This window comes from Plecotus auritus (genome assembly GCF_963455305.1).
Source record: "Plecotus auritus genome assembly, chromosome: 4".
In the NCBI taxonomy this organism is placed as follows: domain Eukaryota; kingdom Metazoa; phylum Chordata; class Mammalia; order Chiroptera; family Vespertilionidae; genus Plecotus; species Plecotus auritus.
The window spans coordinates 136,527,344-136,549,842 of record NC_137775.1 but is presented as its reverse complement, the minus strand read 5'-3'; the positions used below and the strand labels follow the sequence as shown (position 1 = coordinate 136,549,842).

The following is a 22,499-nucleotide window of genomic DNA, read 5'->3' as shown; positions in this document are numbered from 1 at the left end:
TCATGCCACAAATATCCATGGAGCTTTCTCCCCATGTCTCTCTTCAAATGTCGCCTTTTAATAAAAGCCTTCTCTGATCACCTTACATTAGCGATTTTCAACCAGTGAGCCGATTTTCAACCAGTGAGCTGCAAGAGATTTAAAACATGCAATACCAAAACATGCACTGACCTCTTTTCCTTTAGATTGTCAAGTAAAAAGAGTTCAGCCAACACAATAGCCATCCAGTGTGAATAAATCAAAGTTATACCTTTGTTTTTGTCAGATTGCAAAAATATATTTTTTGGTGTGCCGAAGAATTTTAGTAATTATTTTATGTGTGCCATAAAATGAAAACAGTTGAAAATCACTGCCTTATATAACTAACTAATATTCCTACCCCACCCTGTCACTCTCTGTACCCCTATCTTTGTTTTTTAGCACCCAACTCCATATGACGTATTTGTTTATTGTCTGACACTCCCACTAGAATAGAAGCTGTATGGGAGCAGGGGTTTTGTTTTGTTCATTGTTTTATCCCTAATGCCTAGAACAGGGCCTGGCCTATCATAGGTACTCAGTATATATCTGTGAAATAAAAAATTAAGAAGGATTAACTGAATATTATTGTTCACCTTTTAGGAAAAAAGAAGCCAAATCCTTCTCATACCAAAATTGAGAAATGTCAAGGAAAGGAAAAATAGTCCACAAAGTATTAAAAGGATATCAGAGGGGAAAGGACTTTTGCTATAAACCGAGGCAGCAAAGAATAGTAATGAAAATTATTTTTAGAAACAGTGATTGGGCAGTCAAATGCCAGTATTGATTAAGACAAGAAATGACAGTAGAGAAGGACACTATCAAATTGGAATAGTTCTGTAGTCTGGGGAATAGTCAGTGAATGGGGCAATATTTTTCCATTGCTTTCAGTTTGGGATCTGTAAGTGTAAACCCTTGAAATCTATTTATCTACTCTGAAATGCTTTGTTGGCATTTTAAGTAGCAATCAATATATAATGACTATACCTGGCTATGAATGTAGAACATGGCTCTATGTGTGGCGTTTACCAGAGGAGAATGAAGGTGGGAAGAAGGATGAGGATGGTAAAGGGGGTTAAATACAAGGTCATGGAAGGAGACTAGACGTTGGGTGGTGAGCACACAATAGAGTATACAGATGTCATCATATTATAAAATTGTACACCTGAAATTTATATAATGTGATCAGCCATTGTTATCTCAATAAATTTAATTTTTTTAAATTAATTAAAAAGAAAAATCTCATTTCCAGACTATCCAAAAGAATAAAATACCTAGGAGTAAGTTTTACCAAGGAGATAAAAGATTATACTCTAAAAAGTATAAAACATTGCTGAAAGAAATTAAAGAAAACAGAAATGAAATTTGGCATAATAAAAAAATTTTGATAGATGGTGCACAACATTGCGAGTATACTTAATGTCACTGAATTGTACACATAAAAATTGTTAAAATGGGAAATTTTATGATATATATATATATACATATATATATATAGTGTCCAAAAATGTATGCACACACTTTGAATAATTATAAGGGAGAGTTTATTAATATATATTTCATTTTCATAATGGAGCTATCAGCTATTAAAGTGTATACATATTGAGGGGGGGTACCCTGTAGTTTACCACAATGAAGTTAAAAACAGAATAAATAAAATAGCTATGTGGGTTTCAGATAAGATGACAGATTTATGCTATCTTTTGAAACTCCACTGAAACTATAATAAAGGATTCTTTTTTTCAGCATAAACATATAAGGTTGGAGATAAACAGAGAAAGGAAATAATAGCAACAACATTTTATAAGCTAGTAAACAAATGGAGAAATAATCATGGACTCAGTAGACCCAAAAAAGCTAAATCATTAGTTGGCCATGGAGAAATGAAAACTAACCTGATTTAACCACAGAATCCTCAAAAGTCTCAAGAATTGGCAGTGCCAGGTATTTCTGGAGGAGGGAGAGAACATAAATGAAAAGGCCTATCTGGAAAACTTCTCAAAATCTCACCTGCTTCGTGCACTGGGTGACTGTCCCATCCCTACCCTGGCAGTAGATTGAAAGTTTATTCTCTAGAAAGAGAAAAACAAATATCTCTGGACTGGGGACATGGACATGGGCACTTAATTAGAAATAGGGCTACTTGCTGAACTTTACCCTTCACACCAGACATTGGAAGAGTCTTCTGTGAAGAATCTTACCAACTGAGAGGAAAGACCCAAAAGTGGTGACTTCAGGAAGTCTACCTAGATCACTGTACAAGGAAGTTCAAAAACAGCCCATCTGTATGCTAAAGCTTTCAGGCAGCTTTTTAGTCCTTCACTCAGTCTGAAATTATCTCTGGCTCACCACAGACATCAGAGGGAAAGTCTGTGATGCCCATGAGAAAGACCAAACCAATGGGGGGAAAAGGGGAAGGCAACTAGGAATAAACAAACAATGCAAGGAAAAAGGTACCCCTCCCTCCAAAAAACTGTCCATTTCCTCAGCTATAAAAGGAGGTTTTTCTAACCATGAAACAAGAACAGATGCTTTAAAAGAAACTTTCTGATAACAACAACAAAAAAAAACTTTAAATGTTGATATTTACAGTATACTGGAAATGGCATCCTTCACAAGTATTTATACTTAACTTTTAAATGTTTGGTTCCTCCTCCCCTGTCCTCCACCATCATTTCACAAAGTCGATAGACTATTTAAATAGCCATTATTAATATACTTTTGCAAAGCCTTCATTTCAAAACAGTCTTCCCCCTGAATGTTTTCTAAGTGTTGTTGAAGGTGATCTTTCTGACTATTTTCCAAAATGTATTCTAAAGTCCCAGGGCATCCTATATAATCCTATATAATAAAGAGGTAATATGCAAATTGACCATCACTCCAACACACAATATGGCTGCTTCCATGTGGTCAAAGATGGCCGCCACAAGATGGCTAGCAGGGGATGGCAGTTGTGGGCAATCAGGCCAGCAGGGGAGAGCAGTTGGGAGGGACCGGGCCTGCAAGGGAGAGCAATTGAGAGCGATCAGGCCTGCAGGGGAGGGCAGTTAGGTGTGACCAGCCCAGCAGAGGAGGGCAGTTGGGGGCAACCAGGCCTGCAGGGGAGGACAGTTGGGGGGGACCAGGCCTGCAGGGGAGGGCAGTTGGGGGGGACCAGGCCTGCAGGGGAGGGCAGTTGGGGGTGACCAGGCCTGCAGGGGAGGACAGGGGTGACCAGGCTGGCAGGGAAGGGCAGTTAGGGGTGATCAAACCAGCAGGGGAGGGCAATTAGGGGCAATCGGGCCGGCAGGGGAGCAGTTAGGCATCGATCAGGCTGGCAGGGGAGTGGTTAGGGGGTGATCACGCTGGCAGGCAGAAGCGGATAGGGGCAATCAGGCAAGCAGGCAGGCGAACAGTTGGGAGCTAGCAGTCCTGGATTGTGAGAGGGATGTCCCAGATTAGAGAGGGTGCAGGTTGGGCTGAGGGACAGCCCTCCCCCCCACCCCTTGCACGAATTTCGTGCACTGGGCATCTAGTCCGCCTATATAATAAAAGGCTAATATGCAAATCGACCGACCTGCAGAACGACCAGTCACTATAATGCACACTGTCCACCAGGGGGCAGACGCTCAACGCAAGAGCTGCCCCCTGGTGGTCAGTGCACTCCAGGGGGAGCAACGCTCAGCTAGAAGCTGGGCTCACAGCTGGTGAGCACAGCAGCGGTGGCGGGAGCCTCTCCTGCCTCCACGGCAGTGCTAAAGACACCACCCCCAGTGCACAAATGTCATCCGCCGGGCCTCTAGTAAGTAGAATAAAAGCATACTAACTCATTGTATAAAGAGTTGGGGTTGTGGTCACTTATAATATAAAACCTTTAGTCAGTGGGAGAGTTAAATTATTAGGACTCTCAAATGTGTTACCTTAATTGGATTACAGAATATAAGCAGTGGATGCGTGACATTTTTCCTGTGTTTTTGTCTTATTTCCTCAATGAATGATGATTTCTGATTCCTAGGTTTACCTGAAGAGAGCAGAGCCATTCTAATGGGAGATCATTATAGACTTACTCTTAGGAATCAGGGTTCATAAAGTATGTTTATCAGCTTCTCACCTGATAGTCGTGGATTTAGCCTACAGGCCAAGATTTTCAAGAATATTGTTACTAAAGAAATTTCAGGAATGTTCAAATTCATCATGTCATTTCTTTGCAGGAGTTTTAATGTCAGTATAATATTTATGGTATAATTTTTAATTTAGCTTTATTCGAAACTTACTAAATGTTAAATGAAGAAGGCACAAAGAGAAAGGTGTGGTCTAATGTTTTACTCACAGAAGTGTTATGAACTGAATATAAAACATTTAAAAATAATTTGGGGAGAGAAACCAAGATGGTGGCAAAGTAAACACCTGAAATTGCTGCTTCGCACAACCAATTCAAAACTACAACTAAAAGACAAAAAGGACATCATCCAGAACCACAGAAAGGCTGGCTGAGTGGAAATTCTACTACTAGAAGGAAAGAGAAAAGCACACTGAGACTCATAGGAGCTGTGGAAGTAAAGTGCAGAGGTACGGAGGCGCAAGCGCAGAAAGGGCTGGCAACTGAGGACAGGGTTGTCTTTTTCAATCGGGAGGAAGGCACAAGCTCCCGACTGCTCTGAACTCCAGTTACGGGTGAGACTCTGGGGACCCAGACTCATACGGGGAGAAACAGGACTGTCTGGCAGCAGGCAAAACTCGAGGGCAGCTTTCTCTCAGAGGTGCTTGCAATGATTACCGCGGGACACTGAGAACCAGGGGCCTCTTAAGGCAGGGCTGACGGGAAGCCATCGCTGTTGCTCTGCCCTGTTGATTCCCTGAGACCCAGCCCCACCAAAGCTGTGTGCACAGGCTTTTGCATATGAATGGCCTGGTCCTTTGAAATCTAAACTCACCTATCAAACTGCAGCTGAGTCAGAGAGACCCAGAACATCCAAAAGAAGGCCCAAGGCCCCACAGCAGCTCACATGGCTTCACAACTGGGCCTCATCTGGGTACCTCCAAACCCCAAACAAAGAAGAGGAATCTGCAGATCTGTCCTTAGCTCCTGCTGGGTGGCCTCAGGCAGAGGCTAAATTAGCACCTCCTTAGAGATCCAAGAGCCAGTGTACCCAGTGGTCAGAGTGGGACCATCCAGATTACAGCTTCTCAAATCTATAAGGGACACACTCAGGGGGCAGACTCTGAGCACCAAAGCCCCACTGAAACAAGTCTTGCCCCATAAGGGTGTCTCCAGCACAGAAGTTCTCCCATCGTAGACACAGCTGATCCTCACAGCCAATTGGCCTGGAGGTCAATTCCTCCCAGTGATACCAACAATAATCAAGGCTCAACTGCAACAAGACTGTGCACACAGACCACAAAGGGGTGCACCAAGACTGTCCACCTCAGGTAACTGGGAGGCTGAGCCACTGGGCCCTATAGAACACCTAGCACACAAAGCCACTCTATCAACACAGGGAAGCAGCCAAAATGCGGAGACAATGAAACAGGTCACAAATGAAAGAAATGGAGGAAAGCAAACTACTAGATATAGAGTTCAAAACCATGGTTATAAGGTTTTTCAAGAATTTTCTAGAAACGGCCAATAAATTTGGTGAGACCCTCGAGGATATGAAAAAGGACCAACTAGAAATTAAGCATACACTGACTGAAATAAAGAATAATATACAGAGATTCAACAGCAGACTAGAGGATCCCAAGAATCAAGTCAAAGATTTGAAATATGAAGAAGCAAAAAACACCGAACTGGAAAAGCAAAAAGAAAACAGAATCCAAAAATATGAAGATAGTGTAAGGAGCCTCTGGGACAACTTCAGTTGTACCAACATCTGAATTATTGGGGTGCCAGAAGAAGAGAGAGAGCAAGATATTGAAAACCTATTTGAAGAAATAATGAGAGAAAACTTCACCCACCTGGTGAAAGAAATAGACTTACAAGTCCAGGAAGTCCAAACAAAAGGAATCCAAAGAGGACCACACCAAGACACATCATAATTAAAATGCCAAGAGCAAAAGACAAAGAGAGAATATTAAAAGCAGCAAGAGAAAAACAGTTAGTTACCTACAAGGGAGTACCCATATGATTGTCAGCTGATTTCTCAACAGAAACTTTGCAGGCCAGAAGGGAGTGGCAAGAAATATTCAAAGTGATGAATAGGAATAACCTATAACCAAGATTACTTTACCCAGCTAAGCTATCATTCAGAATTGAAGGTCAGATAAAGAGCTTCACAGATAAGAAAAAGCTAAAGGAGTTCATCACCACCAAAACAGTATTAGATGAAGTGCTGAAAGGTACTCTTTAAGAAGAAGAAGTAGAAGAAAAAGGTAAAGATAAAAATTATGAACAACAAATACATATCTATCAACAAGTGAATCTAAAATTCAAGTGAATAAAAAATCTGATGAACAGAATAAACTGGTGAATATAATAGAATCAGGGGCATAGAAAAGGAGTGGACTGACAATTCTCGGGGGGAAAGGGGTGTGGGGGGTGCGGGAAGAGACTGGACAAAAATCGTACACCTATGGATGAGGACAGTGGGGGAGGGGTAAGGGCAGAGGGTGGAGTGGGAACTGGGTGGAGGGGAACAATAAAAATTTATTTAAAAAAATAATTTGGGGAGAAAAACCTCAGTTTACTTTTTTTAAAATAATGAAGGGCATGCCCCCTTTACTCATAAATAAATCTACTTAGAGATAGGATGAATTAAAGCTGAAAGGTATTGAGTATGTGTTAACGATTGAAAATAATTCTAATTTATCAAAGGATATTTATAGTGATTATGATTTTCAGGGGATAAAAACAATAATAGAAAGGAGGTAATCAGAAAAATGCAAACTAAAAAAAGAGGTACTATTTTTTACCCACTAGAATTGCCCTAAAGTCTGACAAAATCACATGTTGGTAAAGATTAGGGGAATTATTTACTGAGACAGGCTGATGCAACCAACCATCCTGGGGGTGTTTTGGAAGTATCTGTTAAAATGGAAATAAGTGTCCTACCCCCAAGAAACACAAGCTATTGTTCCAAAAGATGTGTATAGGAAGAGATGTATTGCAGAAAAACACTAATAGTGAAAAATTGGAAATATAATGGCCAGCATAGAGGACTGGATAAATAAAATATTGGCACGTACGTGTAAGGGAATATACAGTATACAGCAGAAATGAATTCTATATATGTATGTATCAACACCAGCTTTAAAATACATCAAATGAGAAAATCAAGCTGCAGTACGGAACCACTTAATATTTTAAAAACAAAACTTTTTTTTATAATTATTTATTGTTGAAAGTATTATGTCCCCTTTCAAAACATTTTTTATATTGGATTTTTAAAGTCATACATATATTTATATGTAAAAGTATTTTTAAAGTAAGGATTAGAAGGCACACACCAAGCTCCATAGTGGTTGTCTCCAGGAATGGCAAAAAGGGGTCAAGTTGGAGGCAGCTGTCAAGCAGAAATGTTTTAGCTTTACCTGTAACATTATAATTTTTATGTCTTTTAATAAAAACGATTCTAATTACGTTTTACTTTCAAAACCTTTTTAAAAGTATAAACTTCGTAAAAAAAACAAAACAGGAGGCAAATGTGTAAAAATATTAACAGGATTGATTATGGTGAGACTGAGTGAACTCTACATTGTTTTTTGTTGCAGTTTTTCTTAATTTCAAAATAAAAGTTATTTTGAAAATGTAAGCATAAGTAACCACCAGTAATCCATCATCAAGAAAGACTTACCATTAATATTTTTGTGTATTGTGTATTATTTCAGAATTCATTATTTTAATACTATACACAATGGTTTGTTGTTGTTTTTAAATATGGAATCCTTCTGGTGTTGCCCTTTTTCACTAACTCTTATTTTAAACATCTTTACTGGTCAGTAAATACATGTTCTGACCCCAGCTCTGCTACAAACTCTCTCCCTCTTTTTTAAATACCAACTATGTTCTATGGTTTTTTATATATTGTAATGTATTTAGCAATTATAGTACTTACTACATGCCAGACATTGCTCGGTGTACTTTATGTGTACAACCTCATTTAAACCTCAACAACCCTGTGAAATAGATCCTATTATTAGCCTCATTTTACTGATGAAAAGCTAAGGTATGGAAAGGTAAAGTAACTTGCCCCGGGCACTTATGTTTCAGAGTGCATTCCCTTAACCATTTTTTTTTTTAATCTTTATTCAGATTATTACAGTTGTTCCTCTTTTTTACCCCCCATAGCTCCCCTCCACCCCGTTCCCACCCCATGCCCTTTCCACCCCCTCCACTGTCCTCATCCATACGTGTATGACTTTTGTCCAGTCTCTTCCTGCAACCCTCACACCCCTTTCCCCCCAAGAATTGTCAGTCCACTCCCTTCCTATGCCCCGATTCTATTATATTCACCAATTTATTCTGTTCATCAGATTTTTTATTCACTTGATTTTTAGATTCACTTGTTGATAGACATGTATTTGTTGTTCATAATTTTTATCTTTATCTTTTTCTTCTTCTTCCTCTACTTACAGAATACCTTTCCGCATTTCATATAATACTGGTTTGGTGGTGATGAACTCCTTTAGCTTTTCCTTATCTGTGAAGCTCTTTGTCTGACCTTCAATTCTGAATGATAGCTTTGCTGGGTAGAGTAATCTTGGTTGTGGGTTCGTGCTATTCATCACTTTGAATATTTCTTGCCACTCCCGTCTGGCCTGCATAGTTTCTGTTGAGAAATCAGCTGACAATCGTATGGGTACTCCCTTGTAGGTAACTAACTGTTTTTCTCTTGCTGCTTTTAATATTCTCTCTTGTCTTTTGCTCTTGGCATTTTAATTATGATGTGTCTTGGTGTGGTCCTCTTTGGATTCCTCTTGTTTAGGCTTCTCTGTGCTTCCTGGACTTGAAATTTTATTTCTTTCACCAGGTGGGTGAAGTTTTCTCTCATTATTTCTTCAAATAGGTTTTCAGTATCTTGTTCTCTCTCTTCTTCTGGCACCCCCATAATTCTGATGTTGGTACGCTTGAAGTTGTCCTAGAGGCTCCTTACACTATCTTCATATTTTTGGATTCTTCTTGTTTTTTGCTTTTCCGGTTGGGTGTTTTTTGCTTCTTTGTATTTCAAATCTTTGACTTGATTCTTGGGATCCTCTAGTCTGCTGTTGAATCTCTGTATATTATTCTTTATTTCAGTCAGTGTATGCTTAATTTCTAGTTGGTCCTTTTTCATATCCTCAAGGGTCTCACTAAATTTATCGGTGGTTTCTGGAAAATTCTTGAAAAACCTTATAACCGTGGTTTTGAACTCTATTTCCAGTAGTTTGCTTTCCTCCATTTCTTTCATTTGTGACCTGTTTCATTGTCTCCGCATTTTGGCTGCTTCCCTGTGTTGATAGAGTGGCTTTGTGTGGTAGGTGTCGTATAGGGCCCAGTGGTTCAGCCTCCCCAGTCACCTGAGGTGAACGCTCTTGGTGCACCCCTTTGTGGTCTGTGTGCACAGACTTGTTGTAGTGAAGCCTTGATTGTTGTTGGTATCACTGGGAGGAATTGACCTCCAGGCCAATTGGCTGTGAGGATCAGCTGTGTCTACGATGGGAGAACTTCTGTGCTGGAGACACCATTATGAGGCAAGACTTGCTTCAGTGGGGCTTTCTTGCTCAGAATCTGCCCCCTGAGTGTGTCCCTTATGGATCTGAGGAGTTGTAATCTGGATGGTCCCACTCTGACCACTGGGTACACTGGCTCTTGGATCTCTAAGGAGGTGCTAATTTAGCCTCTGCCTGAGGCCACCAAGCAGGAGCTGCAGAGAGAGATCTGCAGATTCCTCTTCTTTGTTTGGGGTTTGGAGGTGCCCAGATGAGGCCCAGCTGTGAAGCAGTGCAAGCTGCTGTGGGGCCTTGGGCCTTCTTTTGAATGTTCTGGGTCTCTCTGACTCAGCTGCAGTTTGATAGGTAAGTTTAGATTTCAAAGGACCAGGCCATTCATATGCAAAAGCCTCTGCGCACAGCTTGGATGGGACGGAGTCTTGGGGCAGAGTAAACAGCAATGGCTTCCCGTCAGCCCTGCCTTAAGAGGCCCCCAGGTCTCAGTGTCCCGTGGTAATTGCTGCAAGCACCTCTGAGAGAAAGCAGTCCTTGAGTTTCGCCTGCTGCCAGACAGTCCAGTTTCTCCGCAGAGTCTCGCCCGGAACTGGAGTTCAGAGTAGTCGAGAGCTTGTTTCTCCCTCCGGCTTGAAAAAACCTGCTGCATACTCAGTTGCCAGCCCTCTCTCCATGCACACACCTCTATACCTCTGCCTTTACTTCCACAGCTCCTCTGAGTCTCAGTGTGCTTTTCTCTTTCCTTCTAATTGTAGAATTTCTACTTAGCCAGCCTTCCTGTAGTTCTGGATGATGTCCTTTTTGTCTTTTATTGTAGTTTTGAAGTGGTTGTACGAGGTGGCAAATTCAGGTGTTTACCTATGCCGTCATCTTGGTTTCTCTCCTTCCTTAACCTTTTACACCATGCTGCTTCTCCAATTTAGTCAGTCCTTTCAACACCCTTATTTGGGCCCTTAATGTCTTACAGTGGAAGGTCATAATTTGCATTCCATAGCTTCCTCTCTCCTAGACACTGTCACCTCCTCTGACCTCCATCCTCTAACACCTGTTATCCAAGAACAGTTAGCTTGCCATTTCACTAAGAATTGGAAGCATCCACCACAACATTAATCTACCTACTGCCTACATTCAAGCTCAGTTTTCTGCCTTATCACTAAGAGTAAAAGCCAGTCCTTGCAGTTTTTGCTAGATCCCATTCCTTTTCCCTACTTACTGAGGTCTTTTAAGATCTTTCCTGTTCACCATCAAGTTTGCCTTTTCTACTGGATTTTCTTCCATTTTAAAACATTTTTCTTATAATACATATTTGGGAGAGTATTGACAATTGTTGAATCTAGGTGGAAGGCATCTGGTTGCTTATTATACCATTCTTTTAGCTTTTCTCTGTGCTTAAAATTTATATAATACAAAAGTTGTGGATGTCCCTCCCTTACTCCCACTTCCCTCTCAAGCTATTACCTCATTCCTCTTCTTTCCTTTACAGTAAAACTTCTCAAAAGCATTGTTGCTACTCAGTCTCTTGATTTATCTTCTCCACTTTTATCTTAGACCCCACTCCAATCAGTTTTACCCCGACCCTACACTAAAATATCTCCTAATAAGGTAATTACCATGTGGCTACATCCATTGTTTAATTCTCAGTCCTCAATCTGTTTGATCTATCAAAAACATATAGTTGATCTCATCCTTCTTCATGAAACATATTCTTATTCACTGATGAGAGATTGAGAGAGAGAGATTTGTTGTTTCACTTATTTATGCATTCATTGGTTGATTCTTGTATGTGCCCTGACCAGGGATCAAACCCACACCCTTGGTGTATTGGGATGATGCTCTAACCAACTGAGCTACATGGCCAGGGCTATGAAACACGCTCTTTTTTTTAATCCTCATGCAAAGATATGTTTGCTTGTGTCTTCTTTTGAGAGAGAGAGGGGGGGGGAGGAGAAAGAACAAAAGAGAGAGAGAGAGAGAGAGAGAGAGAGAGAGAGAGAGAGAGAGAGAGAGAGAGAAAGAAGGAAGAAAAGAAAGAAAGGAAAGAAAGAAAAGGCAAAGAGAAAGAAAAGGAAGGAAGGAAGGGAGAAAGAAAGAAAGGGAAACATCTATGTGAGAGAGAAACCAATTGGTTGTCTCACACACGCACCCTGAACGAGGCTCGAATCCACAACCTAGTAATGTGCCCTGACCGGGAATAGAACCCACAATCTTTTGGTGTACAGGATGATCCTCCAACCGAGTCACCTAACCAAGGCGAAATACATTCTTCATCCCTTGCTACTCAAAATGTGATCTGAGTAGCATCTGTGTACCTGTACCACCTGGGAGCCTTCTAGAAATGCTGAATTTTAGGTACTACCCTAGATCTGAATTGGTATCTACATTTTAACAATATCCCTAAATGATTTGTCTATGAACATATGAGAAGCACTGCTTTAAAATATATTCTTCTGATTTTCTTTCTTCTTAATATCCGTTCCTTCTCACCTGGTTCTTCTTCAATCTTTAACCTCTCTAAATGTTGGAATACTCCAGGGATCTCCTTTCCCTGAATTCCATCCACCTTCATGGCTTAACACACCATATAATTACCATTGCTGTGCCAGTCTCCAGCCAATTCATTTCCTCTGATCTCCAGATGTCATATCCAACTGCTCAACATTTCCACTTGTCTAATGAGCATCCCAAATATGTTAATATGTCTAAAATTGAGGTCCTGCTCTTTTTTCTCAATCCTGGTCTTTGTACATTCTTTTCATCTCAGTAGTAGGCAGCTCTGTTCTTTCCGTCAGTTAAGTCTAACATTTTGTAATTATCAACTCCTTTTGGTTCTAGCTCTAAACTATATCTAGAATATTACAACTTCTCATCACCTATTTTTTTATCACTCTGATTCAAGCCACCATTAGCTATTGTCTGGATGGCTTAGTGGTTGAGCGTTGAGCTATGAACCAGGAGGTCACGGTTCGATTCCCACTCAGGGCACATGCCCGGGGTGCGGGCTTGATCCCCAGTGTGGGGCGTGCAGGAGGCAGCCGATCAATGATTCTCTCTCATCATTGATGTTTCTCTCTCCCTTCCTCTCTGAAATCAATAAAAATATTTTTTTATAAAAAGACTTAGGTCATATTGTGGTGGTGAACACAATACAATGTACAGATTATGTGTGTGGAATTATGTACCCGAAACCTGTATAATTTTTTAAAATCTTTATTGTTCTGATTATTACAGATGTTCCTTTCCCCCCCCACCCCCACCCCCGCCCACTGACCTTGTCCATAGGTGTAAGTTCTTTGTCCAATCTCTTCCCACACCCCCGAGAATTGTCAGTCTGCTCCCTTTCCATGCCCCTGATTCTGTTACATTCACCAGGTTGTTCTGTTCATCAAGTTTTTTATTCATTTGATTTTTAGGTTCACTTGTTGATAGATATGTATTTGTTGTCACTTTGTTGTTCATAATTTTTTTATCTTTACCTTTTTCTTCTTCTTCCTCTTCTTAGAGAATACCCTTCAGCATTTCATATAATACTGGTTGGGCGGTGATGAACTCCTTTAGCTTTTTCTTGTCTGTGAAGCTCTTTATCTGACCTTCAATTTTAAATGATAGCTTTGCTGGGTAGAGTAATCTTGGTTGTAGGTTCTTGCTCTTCATCACTTTGTATATTTCTTGCCACTCCCTCCTGGCCTGCATAGTTTCTGTTGAGAAATCAGCTGACAGTCGGATGGGTACTCCCTTGTAGGTAATTAACTGTTTTGCTGCTTTTAATATTCTCTCTTTGTCTTTTGCCCTTGGCATTTTAATGATGATGTGTCTTGGTGTGGTCCTCTTTGGATTCCTCTTGTTTGGGGTTCTCTGCGCTTCCTGGACTTGTAATTTTATTTCTTTCACCTGGTGGGTGAAGTTTTCTCTCATTATTTCTTCAAATAGGTTTTCAGTATCTTGTTCTCTCTTTTTCTGGCACCCCCATAATTCAGATGTTGGTACGCTTGAAGTTGTCCCAGAGGCTTCTTACACTATCTTCATATTTTTGGATTCTTTTTGTTTTTTCCTTTTCCGGTTGGTTGTTTTTTGCTTCTTCGTATTTCAAATCTTTGACTTGATTCTTGGGAACCTCTAGTCTGCTGTTGGATCTCTGTATATTATTCTTTATTTCAGTCAGTGTATGCTTAATTTCTAGTTGGTCCTTTTTCATATCCTCGAGGGTCTCACTAAATTTCTTGGAGGTTTCTAGAAGATTCTTGAGTAACCTTATAATCGTGGTTTTGAACTCTATATCCAGTAGTTTGTTTTCCTCCATTTTTGTCATTTGTTACCTGTTTCTTTGTCTCTGCATTTTGGCTGCTTCCCTGTGTTTGTGTCTATATACTGGGTAGCTGCTAAGTCTCCTTGAGTTGATAGAGTGGCCTTGTGTGGTAGGTGTCCTATAGGGCCCAGTGGTTCAGCCTCCCCAGTCACCTGAGGTGAACGCTCTTGGTGTACCCCTTTGTGGTCTGTGTGCACAGTCTTGTTGTAGTTAACCCTTGATTGCTGTTGGTATCACTGGGAGGAATTGACCTCCAGGCCAATTGGTTGTGATGACCGGCTGTGTCTACACTGGAAGATCTGTTGCGCAGGAGACACCCTTATGGAGCAGGACTTGCTTCATTGGGACTTTGCTGTTCAGTGAGTCTGCCCCTTAAGTGTGTCTCTTATGGATGTGAAGAGTTGTAATCTGATATGGTCTCACTCTGACCACTAGGTACACTGGCTCTTGGATCTCCAAGGAGGCGCAAGGTCAGATACTGCCCAGCAGGAGCTACAGAGAGATCTGCAGATTCCTCCTCTTTGTATGGGGTTTGGAAGTGCCTAGAGGAGGCCCAGCTGCTGCCAGGCCTTGACCTTCTTTTGTAAGCTCTGGGGCTCTCAGACCCAGCCGCAGTTTGACAGGTTTTTGAAGGAGAAAGGATAGGCCATTCATATGCAAAAGCCGATGCGCACAGCTTGGGTGGAGTTGTAAATTGGGTGGGGTGGGGTCTCACCAGGGTGGAGCAAACAGCAATGGCTGCCAGTCAGCCCTGCACCAGAGAGGTCCCCAAGTCTCCACGTCCTGCCCCCCTGTGCAGGAACAATGATTGCTGAGAGCACCTCTGAGAGAAAGCCACCCTTGCGTTCCTGTCCCGATGCCAGACAGTCCAGTTTCTCCCCATATGTGTCTGGGTCTCCCAGAGTCTCGCCCAGAACTGGAGTTCAGAGCAAGGGGGAGCTTGTATCTCCCTCCCATTTAAAAGAGCAGCACATCCAGGTGCCAGCACTTTCTGCACCTCCACACCTCCTACCAGTCTCAATGCACTTTCTTCACCTCTCTAGTTGTGGAACTTCCACTTAGCCACCTTTCCTATGGTTCTGGGTGGTAGTTGTTCTGCCTTTTAGATGTAATTTTGATGTGGTTGTGAGAGGCAGCAAGTATAGGTATTTACCTATGCCGCCATCTTGGTTCGTCTGAAACCTGTATAATTTTATTAACCAGTGTCACCCCAATAAATTCAGTAAGAATTAAAAAAGAAGAAAAAAAACTACTTAGGTCAGATTATGTTGCTCCTCTGCTGCAGTGTCTCCACATTTCACTCAGAAAGGAAACCAAAGTCCTTACAATGGGCCTTTCTCAGTGTGACCACCACCACCATCCTTCCTCTTCCACTGCCCTTTCTGTTACTTCTCATCTCGTTTGCTGTTCTTGTCCCTCATATTCCCTCTCTTCCAAACCCCAGTTTGCCTTCTTGTCATTCTTAGAACATGGTAAGCACATGCCTATTGGGCTTTGCCTTGATAGTCCCTCTGCCTGCTGTGTTTCTTATCCCACATCTGCATGACTCTCCCTCCCTTCTAAATCTTTACTCAAAATGTTATTTGAAAAGAGGCCCTTCCTGGCCTAAAATTACAATCACTTGCAACTTAGCATTTCCTGTTCTCCACCTATAGAATACTTTTATGTTCTTTTAGTATATATTTTATTTTCTGTCTTCCATACTAAAATGTAAGCCCCTCGAGGGTAGGGATTTCTGCTTTATCTTCAAGACTTACAACACTTGTGGCTTAGCATCTGGTGAGTGGCCTTTTAGTAAACGTGTTAAAAGGAAGAAAGGACCCACAGAGGTAAACAATATTATCTCTATTTTACAGGTTAGAAATCCAAAGCTTAGTGAAATTGTGTAATGTATCCAAAATCATTTGGCTAGTAAGTGACATAGTTAGAATTCAAACCCAAATCTGTATGCTCAGAATCCATGCCCTTTTCACTATGCCTCTGTGGCCAAGACACTAAGTCCTTGGGCCCTGTTTTTCCCATCAGCATAAGTGGGATTGTTATCATTTTGCTTGCTTCACAAAGAATCATGATGGTTATGAAACCAAATGATGTAAAAATATTCTGAAGACTTTAAAATGCCTTAGTCAGTTTGGCTCAGTGGATAAGCGTTGGCCTACAGACTGAAGGGTCCCAGGTTCAATTCTGGTCAAGGGCACATGCCTGGGTTTCGGCTCGATCACCAGCTGGGGGTGTGCAGGAGGCAGCTGCTCAGTGATTCTCTCCCATCATTGATGTTTCTGTCTGTCTCTCCCTCTCTTTTCCTCTCTGAAATCAATAAAAATATATTTTAAAATAAATAAATAAAATGTACATGTACAAGAGATGGTTGTAATTCTGTTTTCTTATAAAAGTTTTATAGTGTTTGCTTTTAGGGTTTTTTCCTAGGAGTTTTATGGTTTCAAGTCTTAAATGCAAGTGGAAGATGAAGATGAGAATTTCACTCTAGTGTGTGTTGATCAGATCAAATCTAGAGTATTGTATTTACTTTGGGGGTATTATATTATGCCCTAAAAAGAATGTTGAAAGGCTGGATCTTGGATAAGAGTTTGAAAGAAGCAGCATAGAGAACAAATTTTACTAGATGATTTCCCAGCTTTAAGATTAAATGATTTTGTAGGTAGATATTATTTCTTCAAGGAAGGTGACTCCTAGGAGAAACCTATCAAGATAATGATACTCATTTAGTTTGTAGCATATGTTTTTTTATTTCCTACTACTTTTGTAAAGCTTTACGTTTCTCATTACCATACCTTCTTAGAAAGGTAGGAAGGAGGTAATTTAATTGTCCTATATAATGGATAGACTTGTCTATCAGCTGCAGCAAGTAAAGTTCATTTTTTCTTGTTTCTCTTTCTACCCTCAACCAGTTATGTGTTATCTTTGTTATGACTGGTAGGTGCTTAGGAAGTTGTGTTCTAGTGTCAGTCTGTGTAGTAATTATTCTGGAACATTATATTATGTGGGAATTGAGGTATGATATTCATCCCATTTTTTCAGATGGGGAATTTGAGTCCCTTTCCAATCTTCCATTATTATATAGACGTGGATTTCTATTCTTTTGCTGCTTTTGTTATAGAGACGTTACAGAAAGAGATTTATTAAATGACATAAAAATTAAGAAAGCAGATTTTAAACAATAAAGGATTACACAGGATGAGGTAATGTTATTTCAAGTTGCAGCTATATGCAACTTTGACCTATAATAGGTTTATGTAAACAATTTCTACTAGGGCTATATTGCTAGCTCAGCAATCATATTTGTAACTTAATTACCAAGTATTTTCTTGATCAGAAATTTTCTCTCCTCAGCCCTCTAGTTATATTTTTATCTACTGTATTCTCACTATATTTCTTTGTATCAGATTTGTTGAAAAGATTGACACCATCCATCAAGAACACCTTTATCGTCCCTTGTTGTAACTTCATCATGCTGCCATGTTTTCCACCCATGAACCACACATCTGTTGTTTTTAATTTCAAAGGAGACAGAACTTCTTCAGACACTAACACCTTTCTGTGGCTAAACACCAGCCCTCTGAAGCACAGAACTTCACCACGCACACTGTCTCGTTTATCCCCCTTCTTCTAATGCAGACAAGGTCTGCCATCTAGAAAATGCTTTCAATTGAGACCTATTTTTCTCCATATTTTTTATTTGTTTTTTGTTAATCCTCACCCAAGGATATTTTTCCATTGATTTTTATTTAGAGAGAGTGTAAGAGAGAGGGAAAGACAGAGAGAAACATCGAAGTGAGAGAAACAAATCGATTGGTTGCCTTCTGCTAGATCCCTAACCAGGGCCTAGGCCAGGGAGGAGCCTGCAACCAAGGTGCATGCCCTTTACCGGAATCAAACCCCGGGACCCTTTGGTTCGCAGGCCAATGCTCTATCCTCTGAGCCAAACCAGCTAGGGATTTCCATTGATTTTTAGAGAAAGTGGAAGGGAGGCGGAGAGACAGAGAGAGAGAAACATTGACCTAAGAGGCACATTGATTGGTTGCCTCCTGCACATGCCCCAGCTGGGGCCAGAGCCTCAGCCAAGGTACATGCCCTTGACCAGAATCAAACCCTCAACCCTTCAATCCACAGGCCGGCACTCTATTCACTGAGCCAAAATGGCTAAGATGCCATATGTTTTTTTCTTTCTGTGTCACTGCAGAACTTTGGGTTCAAGTAAATTTTTGTGTTTGAAACCACACTGGGCCTAAAAAGTCATAATGAAAAGATAATTTTAGATTGTGGTAAAAGTTCTGAAGGAAATAGTGTGAAGTCACAGTAATTGGAGGAGGAGCTCGGGTTACTTTGTATAAACAGTAGTTTGAAATAAAAATTTTGTCTGAAAAAAAGTATCAAAATCTTATTATCTGAGATGATGTAGAAGCTTAGATGAAAACAGAGTATAAATTATAAGCTTAATGATTTACAAACCTATTTTTAACAGTGACGTTATAATCTCATTTTAAAGCAAAACTTATTTCCTAATAGTCATTGTCAAATTTCAGAAGTCTCATATATTTGTTTTCTCCAGCTTTAAATGAAGAAAAATAACCTTGACTAGGACATTATATGCATCTCAATATAGTTGATTCAGCTGATGTGTTTTAAATGCTTTATGCCAGGCACTGTACTCGGCACTGGGGATAAACCAGAAATAAACTAGGCCCAGCCCTTTTCCCTCAATGAACTTAGAGCTTTTATATAGGAAGTTTGCTACACACTAGTTTTAAGAAGGTATTTTAAGAATATATTAATACTACCTTTAAGAATGGTTTTATCAATCAAACTTTCATATTCTAGTAGAGTTTTACATTCTAAATAGAAAGTGAACATAGGTGGAAAAAAAAAACTATTGAATCAAGCTGTTCCAATAATTTCTATATAACAGAACAGTGAAAGATCCCTTACAGTTGAGTTATTCATAGGAAAGCTTCACCCAGGAGTTAGATTGTATATTCAGTCTTAAAGGAGTGGTATGAATAGGTGGAGAATAGAACAAAACTAATTTGAGGGATGGGTATAGGAGGGGATATTTAAGGTATATTTAAAGGACATGGATAAATAGACTTGACTGGAGTGAAAGGTTTGTATTGGTAAATAGTAAAAGATAAAGCAAAGTCTTTTAGTGGAAAACAAAATTTTGGCTGTACCATATTAGTTATATGTTCCTCTAATCCTAAATTCATTTACAGTCTATTTTATTATTTCTTATGTAAAGGGGTTATCACATTGTACAGTTTGTAGTTGTATCATGATTCTAAACACATCTTTATTTATACCCCTAATATGTTCTATAAAATTTGAGGCCAGAGTATTTAGCCCTACTCAGGTTAAAATGATGTTTTGTTTTTCAGTTACTTACACGCCAAGTCAATCATCCACAGAGACCTCAAGAGTAATAGTATCCTTCCTGAAATTTGTCTGCGAAGTTTGAAAACATCCTGACTTTTTCTTCTGCATTTTATCTTCACATTATGTAAAAACAGTTTCATGCTAAGTTCAATGTATTGTAAAGCGAATTAATAAATGGGTTTGCATGAAAGTGTAGTAGAACAAGGTACTACAACCTGCTTTTGGTTTGTGAACGATTGAGCATTACAACAAAAATCTGTGAAATCTTTATGATAGTAGGGCTCTTTTTGATTGCTTGCTTACGTTCTATCAGCACTGTAAAACAGGTAGTTTGTAGTTATCTACTAGTTCCTTTTAGCACTCTGACCTTGCTCAGCAGTAGGTGAGATGTAACTGAAGGCTCTAAGTTACGGATAACGTGAGGTGAGAAAAACATATTTTTTCCTCTTCCATAAACTCAGGTTAAGATCCTGTCTACCAACCACCTTCATTCCAGTGAAGAGCCTTTACCACTCCCCAGCAGTGCCAAAAGGATATTTGGGCCTATGTTACTAAAATCTTGTGGGAAGTTTCAAGGTCTCCCATACACTTAGGAAAGCATCTCACCTTACTCTACCTCATTTCAAGCCCCCGAAACCTTAAAACCAGGTCATACAGGCCAAATAGACCTAATTAATATATAAAGTACTACACCTTTTTTCAAAGAATTTCATATTACAGAATTACAGAAATTAGATCTCTTACCTAAATTTCATAATGCTTGCTCTGATTGGAAAATGAGATCTATTGTTTTCCTTTACTTACTACACCACAGATATTTTTCTTCATGAAGACCTCACAGTAAAAATAGGTGACTTTGGTCTAGCCACAGTGAAATCTCGATGGAGTGGGTCCCATCAGTTTGAACAGTTGTCTGGATCCATTCTGTGGATGGTAAGAATTGAGGCCTTTTTACATTAATTTTTGGGACCCTGAGATGCTACTGAGTACTAGAAAGTCATTGAAGGTTTCAACTATAGTATTTTAATAGTTCCCAGTGTTCACAAAAGTGAACATTCATCTTATTTTTTATGTAAATAAATCTTAACTTTTTTGTTTATCTTTAAAAATAATATTATGAAACTAGTTTCAGTATCTTTCAAACAAAAATATGTTTTTTAAACACTGTTTATATTTTATTTAAAATTGTCTCTAAAATATTTTGTGTTCCAAATGTTCCTTGTTCCCAGTTTAAAAAAAAACAAACGCAATTTAAGCATGTGTGATCTGCAACCATTATTAAGGTTTGTGAAGAGAACTACTCCTTTAAAGAGAGGCTGTTTGCCTTGGCCCATGTGGCTCGGTTGGGCGTCGTCCTGTGCACTGAAAGGTTACCAGTATGATTCTCAGTCGCGGCACTTGCCCGGGTTGTAGCTCAATTCCTAGTAGGGGGCATACATGAGGGCTCTCACATCAGTGTTTCTCTCTCCCCCTCTCCCTTCCTCTCTCTCAAAAAAATGATTTTAAAATATTTTTTTAAAAGAGGAGGAGAGGCTATTTCACAGTCTTATTTAAGCCTAAATTGGAGTTACTTTATTTAGACTAGGAAGAACCATATAATTATGGAGCACCTGGGAGAGGAGGGAAAAAAAAAAAGAGAGATTTTTTAACACTGCCAGCTTCGTGCTGCCCTACATAGGTCTTTCTTTCTCTTTTTTTCTTACATGTTTTTATTGATTTTTAGTGAGAGGAAGGGAGAGAGAGAAAAATCAATGACAGAGGAACATTATCAATTGGCTGTCTCCTACATGCTCCCTACTAGGGTTTGAGCCGCAACCCGGGCACGTGCCCTGACCAGGAACCAAACCAGCGATCTATTGGTTCCTGGGTCGATGCTCAACTGCTGAGCTGTACCGGCTGGGCTCTTTTCTCTTTATTCCTATTTCTACTTTGTAGAAAAGAAGAAAGAGAACATATGAAAGAAAGGAACCAAAACTTCTGTGTAGTTACCTTCAGCAGGCTATGGGGGCAGTCTAGGAATCATTCTCTAAGCAGTAATTCTCAAGAGGGTCCCCAAGACCCTTTTAGAAGTCCCCAAGGTCATCCTTGTGTGAGCCCAGATTGTTCTTCGTATTCCTCAACCAGAACAACATCACACCAGATTGAATGCAGAAGCAAAGTAGGTGACTCGAGCTGGCTGCTGCTAAACCAGATAGTCCAAAAGAATTGTAGGACTGTTCTTCTCACTAAAGTTTTTTTTTGTTTTTGAAAATATAGTTACTTTTCATTAAAAATGTAATTTGTGTTAGCATCTACTTGTTGCTGTTTTATTATTCAAATGAATTAAATATTTTAAGTTTATCAGTTCAGTTTTAATATGATTATTTATCCACAGATATAATACATAAGCTCCTTGGGGGTTCTCAGTAATACTTTTTTTTTTTTTAACATATTTTTATTGATTTCAGAGAGGAAAAGAGGAGAGAGAGATAAAAACATCAATGATGAGAGAGTGTAATTGATCGGCTGCCTTCTGCATGCCCCACACTGGGGATCAAGCCCACAACCCAGGCATGTGCCCTTGACTAGAATCGGGCCAGGGACCCTTCAGTCTGCTGGCCTACGCTCTATCCACTGAGCCAAACCGGCTAGGGCCTCAGTAATTTTCAAGACTGAATGAATACTGAGACCAAAAAGTTTGAGCACTGCTGCTCTAAGCTGAATACAGGGTGTCCCAAAACTATTAGTGCAGTTTTTAAATAACAGAATGTGCACTTTGGGACACCCTACTGGAAACAGAAAAGCAGTAAGGGGCTTTCAGAGCCACATTTGTCTAAGTTCTTTGAACTCTCTGTATCAGTCTCCAAGAAGGGAATTACAAGGTAAGGTTCTGAATTAGTCCAAATAAGCCTAGGGTTAAATTGAGCTATGATTTCTTGTAATAACTGAAATTAGGGCAAGCTGCAAGGTGGGAGGGGGATTGAACTTAAGAGTTAGGAGGTGTGTACTGTAATGTTCTGTGTGACTCTTATCTGCACCTTTCTTAACTGCCTCCAAGTCTCCATCTTTAATGTTGGGCTGGACTAGTGGATTTCTAAAGCCATTTTTATTTCTAAGAGTCAGTATTTAGAGCTGGGAAGAATTTTTCTTTAATATATGTTTAATTGTTTTAATACATAATTATAAACAG

General features: G+C 39.9%; 1 protein-coding gene across 5 annotated transcripts in view; it reads left to right on the top strand.

Annotated features, from left to right (window-relative positions):
* The window catches only part of BRAF (B-Raf proto-oncogene, serine/threonine kinase), a 150,391-nt gene that overhangs the window by 104,573 nt on the left and 23,319 nt on the right, over positions 1-22,499 (top strand). For all 5 annotated transcript variants that reach the window (XM_080665983.1, XM_080665981.1, XM_080665982.1 and 2 more), the window contains 2 exons: positions 19,333-19,379; positions 20,145-20,263. In XM_080665983.1, coding sequence (XP_080522109.1) covers positions 19,333-19,379; positions 20,145-20,263 — 166 coding nt within the window. The remainder of the gene's footprint in view (positions 1-19,332; positions 19,380-20,144; positions 20,264-22,499) is intronic.